Source organism: Mustela nivalis (genome assembly GCF_964662115.1).
Source record: "Mustela nivalis genome assembly, chromosome: 5".
NCBI classification, from domain to species: domain Eukaryota; kingdom Metazoa; phylum Chordata; class Mammalia; order Carnivora; family Mustelidae; genus Mustela; species Mustela nivalis.
Window position 1 is genome coordinate 88587375 of NC_139024.1, and position 8923 is coordinate 88596297.

General features: G+C 49.6%; 1 protein-coding gene across 1 annotated transcript; it reads right to left on the reverse strand.

Moving 5' to 3' along the window:
* Positions 1-531: 531 nt before the first annotated feature.
* PEX39 (peroxisomal biogenesis factor 39) lies at positions 532-1108 on the reverse strand. The gene has a single exon (XM_082733097.1). The coding sequence runs from the start codon at positions 1062-1064 to the stop codon at positions 816-818; it is 249 nt and encodes an 82-aa protein (XP_082589223.1). The 5' UTR covers positions 1065-1108; the 3' UTR covers positions 532-815.
* Positions 1109-8923: the final 7815 nt, after the last annotated feature.

Genomic DNA, 8923 nt, shown 5'->3' on the forward strand with positions numbered 1-8923 from the left:
TTGATCGGCTTTTTTTCTTTTCTATTTTATTTTTTTGATAGAGATCACAAGTAGGCAGAGAGACAGGCTTAGAAAGAGGAGGAAACAGGCTCCCCGCTGAGCAGAGCACCGATTCGGGGCTCCATCCCAGGATCCTGGGATCATGACCTGAGCTGAAGGCAGAGTCTTAACCCACTGAGCCACCCAGGCGCCCCTTTTGATCGTCTTTTTTAATGCTTTGGGATTTTACTGGTTTAATGTGTCTTTGAATTACTTCTGGGGCCAAGTGTAATCATCAAATCTTGCATTGCTAGCCGCTGATCTGGAGAATGGCTGGAATCAACACCACGTTGATCCCAAATCCACTTCCACAGCCGCCAGAATAAGCTGACCTGGAAGTAAAACACTGACACTCTCCTACGTCACTAACAGAATTTGTTTCCCCTGAGCCAGACCCTCAGTGTGTTTAAAAAGTGGCAGTTTAAAAATGAAAACACATCTATGCATCTCAGTAAAGGATGAGATTTGCCAAATACAAGGTCTGAAACGGGATTTGAAAAACTTTTTTTTTTAATGAGGACGATGGTCCAGAAATACGGATACAAAAGTCAACTGTAAGGACGCTCCCAGGAGGCTAAAGTCCAGCTAAGACCGGTTGGGACAAATGCAGAAAAGACGAATAACCGTGGCCGGTATCCGCGGTCAGGTGATGCAGGACACAGTCACGCCCTCCAGGTCTAGGAGACGAAGGACCTCGAGCCGCAGGAACCCACTTTGTGCCATCAGGAAGACGCAGTTACTGCCTCAGCCGAGCAGGGCCCCTCCACGCGGTTCCTCTACCGGGATCCGAGGGTGGGCGGCGCAGGGGCCCTGGCCGATCCCGCGGCCTCCCATGGCTTGGGCCTCCGCGGGAGCCGGGACGACGTGGGTTCGCCGTGGGTCGCCGCGATGTGGCGCTTCTCCACGCCCGGGAGCTCCCGGCCCTGCTGAACCAGCTGCAGGAGCTGCGCCAGGCTCACCGAGGCGGGGGCTGCATCCTCCGGCGCCGGGCTGGGGCCCGAGCAGCTCCGACCGCCCGGCTCCATGCCCGGCCGCTCAGTCCGACTCGAGTGCGCTTCCGGGTGGGGTGGGTGCAACCACCGTCGGAGGAAATGGAGGGGGTGCGTAGACCATACCAAGTCGGCCCAGGAAGGGGGAGCGCTTGAGACCGCGACCGGCTCCACACAGAGCGCTTCTTTTAGACACACACACACCAGCTCCACGGAGAAACCACACACACACACGCTCCACGCACACACACATACACCAGCTCCACACACACACACACACACACACACACACACACACACACACCAGCTCCACGGAGAAACCACACACACACACACACACCAGCTCCACACACACACACACCAGCTCCACGGAGAAACCCTTCACACACACACACACACCAGCTCCACGGAGAAACCCTTCACACACACACACACACACACACACACCAGCTCCACGCAGAAACGCTTCACACACACGGAAAACAGCTCACACCAGAGCCTGCAAAGTGCAGTCCTTTAGAAGGAACTCGAAGGCTTGCACAGAACGGGCTTACGTGCGGACACGCTGATTCAGGCAAAAAGACCCAATTTGACACACATGCATAGGAACTAAGTATAAACCTCTGGTCGTCGTATTCTTTTCTTCTCCTTCTTCTCCTTCTTCTTCTTCTCCTTCTTCTCCTTCTTCTCCTTCTTCTTCTTCTTCTTCCTTCTTCTTCCTTCTTCTTCCTTCTTCTTTCTTTTTCTTCTTCTTCTTCTTTCTTTTTAAAGATTGATTGATTGATTGACTAATTGATTTGAGAGAGTGAGCTAGCCAGAGAAGAGCACGAGTAGGAGGAGGGGCAGCGGGAAAGGGAGACGCAGACTCCCGGCTGAGCAGGGAGCCCCATACGGGGCTCCATCCAGTGACTGGGATCATGACCTGAGCTGAAGCTGGAAGCAGAGGCTTACCCGACGCTCCTTATTTCTTTTTAAAGTAATGTTTTGGGGCGCTGCTGGGTGGTGCTGCCTTCGGCTCAGGTCATGATCCCAGGGTCCTAGGATTGAGCCCGGCATCAGGCTCCTTGCTCAGCAGGGAGCCTGCGTCTCCCTCTGCCTGCTGCTCCTCCTGCTTGTGTTCTCTCTTTCTATCTCTCTAATAAATAGAACCTTTAAAAGAAAGTTTTTTTAACAAATCATCTCTTGGGGCTGGAACTCACGACCCCCCAAGATCAAAAGTCGCATGCTTCACCAACTGAGCCAGTCAGACACCCTCAGTACAAACCTGTCTTCACAAACCTCCAGGGACACATGTAGAGACACCAGGCACATGTAGAGACTCATAGCAAGCGGAACATCTCCGAGCTGGACTCTGCAGCTCTACACGAAAAACAGCTGTGGAGAGATTGCCAGAGGCCTCAGAACTGGGAGTAAGTGACAGTACCACAGAGCCTTGCCACTCTCTCCCCATTTCCTGCCAAGGAGACTCTATTCCGGGTGTTCCCAAAGAGGATGAGAAAAGATGAAGGCGAGCCACCTGTGCTGCAGTCCCTCTGACTGCTGGCAAAGCCAGTGTCCATAATTCTCAAGTTTCAAAGTTTATTGAAAGTTGGCTTGATCTGGCACACACTGCCTTCACCATGTAATGGAAGTCTAATTACTATTAACAGAAGGAACTGGTGCCCTGCGTCTCACTGAGGAGGACGCTATGGAGATAGGAACACTCTATTTCTTCAGTATTCCTGCCCGAAAGGTTCACTCTGAATCTAGTCTTTTTTTAAGATTTTATTTATTTGAGGGGCGCCTGGGTGGCTCAGTGGTTTGGGCTGCTGCCTTCGGCTCGGGTCGTGATCTCAGGGTCCTGGGATCGAGCCCCGCATCGGGCTCTCTGCTCCGCAGGAAGCCTGCTTCTCTCTCTCTCTCTCTCTGCCTGCCTCTCTGCCTACTTGTGATCTCTGTCTGTCAAATAAATAAATAAAATTTTTTAATAATAAAAAAAAAGATTTTATTTATTTGACAGAGAGATCACAAGTAGGCAGAGGCAGGCAGAGAGAGAGAGAGAAGCAGGCTCCCCACTGAGGAGAGTGCCAGATGTGGGGCCTGATCCCAAGACCCTGAGATCATGACCTGAGCTGAAGGCAGAGGCTTTAACCCACTGAGCCACCCAGGCACCTCTGAATCTAGTCTTGAGGAAATGAACAGACCAAGCAAAGTGAAAGACATTCTGTAAATTACTGGCCTGGATGCTTCATAAATGTCAGTGTCATAAATGTCTTGGGATGCTCACAAATTCTGATCAGATGGGTGACTGCGGACTCTCTTCTGTGGTCCCTCCATGTCCTCTCTCCACCCTTATCCACCCAGCTTCTGCACACTGACATCCATAGACACTGCAATGGGCTCCCTTAACCTCTGGCTTTGGGGTCTGGCCAGTGGGGGCCCCAGTGGAAGAAAGAAGGTCAGGGTGTTTATTCCTCAGTTTCCCTCCCTCCGGGATTCCCGCTGGCTTCAAGGTCTCTCCACCAGCTCTCTGGTTTGGGGACCCTGCCACTGCTCCCTTTCCTCACCCCTTCAGGCCTGTTACCAGTTCCAGTACTGCATTGTCACTTGGGATTTCCCTTTACTGTGCCATACCTCTATAAATAGTCCCTTTATTAAATCCTCCTCAAATTTCCCTATATGCATGTGCCCTCTGCTTCCTGTCTATACTCACCAGTAATAGAATTGGCTCCAGGAACAGCCTCAGGCAGAATACTGAGACCAGACTGATCATAAATTCGGAGAGTACAGGGCAAGCCTCCTTGCTGAGGGAGCAATGCACCCAGTAATCCACTGCATAAGGACTATGGACATTACCCAAATTCTCCTTGGGGGTGGCAGGGGTCAAGAGGAAAGTACTGCGTCGTTGAGGTGGAGAGATGGCTCTGGTTCATATGGCTGAGGACTGGCACCAGAATGTCCTCGTAAGGGTTTCCAAGGGGCAGTGCTAATGAAGTGTTAGCACAGGAGTGTGCTGACACAAGGGCACTGAGGGGGAAGGCGTGGGTCTCTGAGAGGAGATGCGGACGTCTGGGCAGACATGTAGTGCCTCTCTTTCCCCGGACATCAGCTTCAGGACTCTTTCCACCTCCAATTTTCCCTGGCTCTTCTCAAATTAGATCCCAGAATAGCCTGGGCAGAGAAGCATGAGGCCCACGCTGAAAGCAGAACGCCCAGACAGAAAGAATTACAGACCTTGTTAAACTCCCTTGGCAGGGTCCAGAGCCGTGTGCGTGGGAATAAGTTCTAAGGGAAATAGACCCAGGAGGGTGGAATGTAAGGCTCCATTTGGCCAAACACAACACCATGGATGCTCATCCAGGGTTTGGGATTTAATGTGTTGGCTCGAGCACCCGGGAGAGGCATCAATCGTCTATGAGGTTGGTTAATTAAAGCCTGGACTTAATGGTAGCCTACAGTTAGGAAACTTGAAATGCCAGAATCTCTCTGGCATACTGTAGAGGAAGGAATCCAAAATTTCAGGAAGGTGGGAATGCTAGATTGGATTTATTATGTGCAACCTGGTTAGCCACCCCTCAGCACATATTTTAATGGGGTCTAGAAAACCCTTCCTTCTCCAAAGCATTAAGAAATGCTTTGGTGGGGGGCACCTGGCTGGCTCTGTTGGTTAAGGACCTACCTTCGGCTCAGGTCATGATTCCAGGGTCCTGGGTTTGAGCCCTGAGTTGGGCTCCCTGCTCAGCGGGGAACCTTCCTCTGCCTCTCCCTCTGCCTGCTGCTCTGCCTGCTTGTGCGTGTTCTCTCTCTCTCTGTCTGTCAAATATGTAAATAAAATCTTAAAAAAAAATAGTGAGGGGCTCCTGGCTGTCTCAGTCAGTAGAGGAGACAACTCTTGTCCTCAGAGTCAAGAGTTTGAGCCCCAGGTTGGGTGTAAAGTTTACTTTAAAAAAAGAAAGAAAATAGGGCGCCTGGGTGGCTCAGTGGATTAAGCCTCTGCCTTCGGCTCAGGTCATGATCTCAGGGTCCTGGGATCGAGTCCCGCATCGGGCTCTCTGCTCAGCAGGGAGCCTGCTTCCCTCTCTCTCTCTCTCTGGCTGCCTCTCTGTCTACTTGTGATTTCTCTCTGTTAAATAAATAAATCTTTAAAAAAAAAAAAAAAGAAAGAAAATGAAGAGGAAATGCATTGGTGAGAGCTACCTGTCTCCTTGACTTACTCTGATGGCTGTCCTCTGTCGGCTGGAGGTGCTGCTGGGGTGCTGGATGAATCCATGGAATTATAGTCTACGATCTCAGTGGGAATAATAGTATCCTGGTAACATAAAGGCCAGGTGGTGATGTTTAACAGACAAAAGCAAGGTAGCTATAATACCTCCTGTAAAGACATGGGAGGGGCACCTGGGTGGCTCAGTCGGTTAAGCAGCGGCCTTTGGCTCAGGTCATGATCCCAGGGTCCTGGGATCAAGCCCCACCTTGGGCTCTCCTTACTCTATGGGGAGTCTGCTTCTTCCTCTCCTGCCCCCTCCCCTGCTTGGGCTCTCTGTCTCTCACTCTCTTGAGGGCCCATCTGACTTACAGCCCAATGCTGGGTCCCTGATTGGCCACAACTTTCACCAGGTTGGGGACAGATCCAACTGGACCCTCTTAGCATGGAAGGGCTATGCTTTACCCTCATGGGAACAGACACATATTCCAGGTATGAATTCACCTTCTCTGCCTCCAATGCTGCTGTCAGCACCACCATTCTGCCAGCAGCAGGCATTCTGATGGACAGAATGAATACCTTACCCATCACCGTGGCATTCCACTTAACATCACCTCCAACTGGGGCACACATTTCACTGCCAAAAAATGAATAAATGAGCTCACTCCCAAGGAATTCACTGGTCTTCCCATGTGCCGCATGACCCAAAAGCAGCTGGCAAGATAGGATGGTGGATGGACCTGCTGAAGGTTCATCTAGAACATAACTGAGAGGGACGCCTGGATGGCTCAGTGGGTTAAAGCCTCTGTCTTCAGCTCAGGTCATGATCCCAGGGTCCTGGGATCGAGCCCCACATCAGGCTCTCTGCTCAGCAGGGAGCCTGCTTCCCCCTCTCTCTCTCTGCCTGCCTCTCTGCCTACTTGTGATCTCTGTCTGTCAAATAAATAAATAAAATCTTAAAAAAAAAAAAAAAAGAACCTAACTGAGAAACTGCACCTGCCAGAGGCAAGGGCTGTCCTACTGGTTGCAGCGTATTCTTCTCACCACAACCATGCGTGGTCATATAGAGCCAAGACATAAGGGCAGTGGGAGGTGCCTCGCGATTATTCCTCAAGGCTACCAACTACTGAAAGAAATTTTTTGCTACCCATTCCAGTAATGGAATGGACTCAGGGAGCTTGGTGATCCCAGTACCCAAGGGAGAAACACTTCTACCATACAGTAATCATAGTACTGATGACTTGGAAGCTGAGATGGCGCCTGGCTATTCTGATCCAATACGCAGAGAAAGGCACCTCTGGAATGTCTTGGTTGACTAGACCAAATTACTAAACAAAAGTAGGCTGCTCCTGCATCTGAGATGGGGCTCGGTTTGGAGTCCAGGGGATTCACCAAGGTATCTCTTCTTAGTCCTCCAACAGGAGTCCAGCTTAACAGGACAATTCAGCAACCTAACAAAGTCAAGACCATCTAAGGACTCAGACCCCATAGGAAGCAACCCACCAGGGAAAGAATCTGGTGCTGGCAAAGGATAAGGAGAATGTGTGAAATGTGTGAATGGGAGTGAAAGTAGGCAAGTGTGAGTTGAACTTAGGCTGCATAACCCCCAGGTGTCCCCTGCTAACTTAGGTAAAGAACCCTTGTGGTAGGTAACATTTTAGGTTTCAGTAGGAGCATGGTCAAATTGACATTCTCCCTCACTGATATTATAGTACATGGGACACTGTGTGTCCTGTGTGCTAGGGGCATGGATTTCTTTCATCTGGACAAAAGATAAGAGGTGCTTCCCTGGGGCGGCTGGGTGGCTTAGTGGGTTAAGCCTCTGCCTTTGGCTCAGATCATGATCTCAGGGTCCTAGGATCAAGCCCCACATAGGGCTCTCTGCTTAGCGGGGAGCCTGCTTCCCCCTCTCTCTCTGCCTGCCTCTCTGCCTACTTGTGATCTCTCTCTGTCAAATAAATAAATAAGATCTTAAAACGAAAAAAAATAAAAGGTGCTTCCCTGAGGCCCTTCAGAACTGCCCCCACCACACCCCTCCCACACACCAGGCGTGTGCTCTGAGAAGCCGAACTGCACCAAAGGACTCCTACACCCTCCACTTGGATTCATCCAAAGGGGGCAACAGCTGGGGGTCAGAAGATGAGAGGATGCCCAAGTCAGGGAATTTATTCTCCCACTTCCCTAGCTGCTGGATCCACACCGACTATGTCCATCAACTGAAGGTCCCATCTACTGCCAGGTACCCTCTGCACACAGCTCTCTCCTCTCTCCAGCTCTGGGTTCCAGTAACCACACCCCTTCCTCCCCTCTTCAGACCTCGGGTGCCAGTACCCCGCCGTTATTAGCTGGAGAGTGCTGTTACAGCTCCAGTGATTCCCCCAACCCCTACCCATACCTTTATTTATAGTCCTTTTTTTTTTTTCAATATTTTATTTATTTATTTGAGAGAGAAAAAATGAGTTGGGGGGGAGGGCAGAGAGAGAGGGAGAAGCAGTCTCCACACCAAGTGGGGTGCCTGATGCTGGGTTCGAAGGCAGATGCGTAACTGACTGAGCCACCCAGGTGTCCCTATAATATGTATTTTAGTTAGGATTGGCTTTGGCAGTGAGCATCGGAAAACCCCAAATAACAACAGTTTATATAAGATAAAACACTCTAAATTCTTTCTCATATAAATTAAACTTGGTGTTATGCAAGCCAAATCTGGTGGTGGCTCCGTGAACATTAGATCATACTATATATGCATCTTTTAATCCTCTTTAAATGAGCATCATAATTGAAACATTTTCCCATGTCATCATAAACCCTTCAGAAAGAATCAAGACTTGGCTCAAGTGTCAGCTTCTAAATAACTTTTCCTAATGCTCACACCAACTCCAGAAGGATGATCTCCCTCTCCAAGAACCCCACTCTCTACTGTTATACACACACACACACACACACACACACTTCAGTCATGGTGTCTGCTATGCTCCAAGTCCCTGATCTGTTTGTGAGCTTGTCTTCCTTGACTGCTGGGAGCATCTCTTTTTGTCTTATTATCTCCAGCCCCAATTCCTGGAATAAAACAGACACCAATAAATGAGAAGGATATTTTAAGACCTGCATAATATTTGATCATACAGAAACACCTTAGTTTACTTAGCTACTTCCTTGGGTGTTTTTGTTTTTGTTTTGCTTTAGATTTGTATTTATGTATTTGATATAGGGGAGAGAGAGAAAGCATGGGCCCGGGAAGGGGCAGAGAGAGAGGGGGAAGCCGACTCCAGGCTGAGTGTGGGAGCCCGGATGTGGGGCTCAATCCCAGGATCCTGGTATCATGACCCGAGTGGACATGACACTTAACCGAATGAGCCACCCAGGCACCCTTAGCTACTCCCTTGTTACTGAACATTTAGGTGATTTTTATTCCGTACTATAACTATCATAGTGGGATTTTTTTTTTTCCCGATCAGTGAAAATAGGTGCTCCTCTCAGTGTTAACTGGAAGAGACTTCTCCTTGCTACTTCAGCACCCACACACATACTGGTTGCAATCTTCTGATTGGATGGGTCAGATTCACAATCAGTAATCGCTTGGTCATATTGGTGGTCTTTTTCCAATAAGCACTGCTACTTTTCCTTAACTTTCCTTTCTTAAAAAATGATTTTATTTCTTCATTTGTCAGAGAGAGAGAGCGAGCACAAGCAGGGGGAGAGGCAGGCAGAGGGAGAA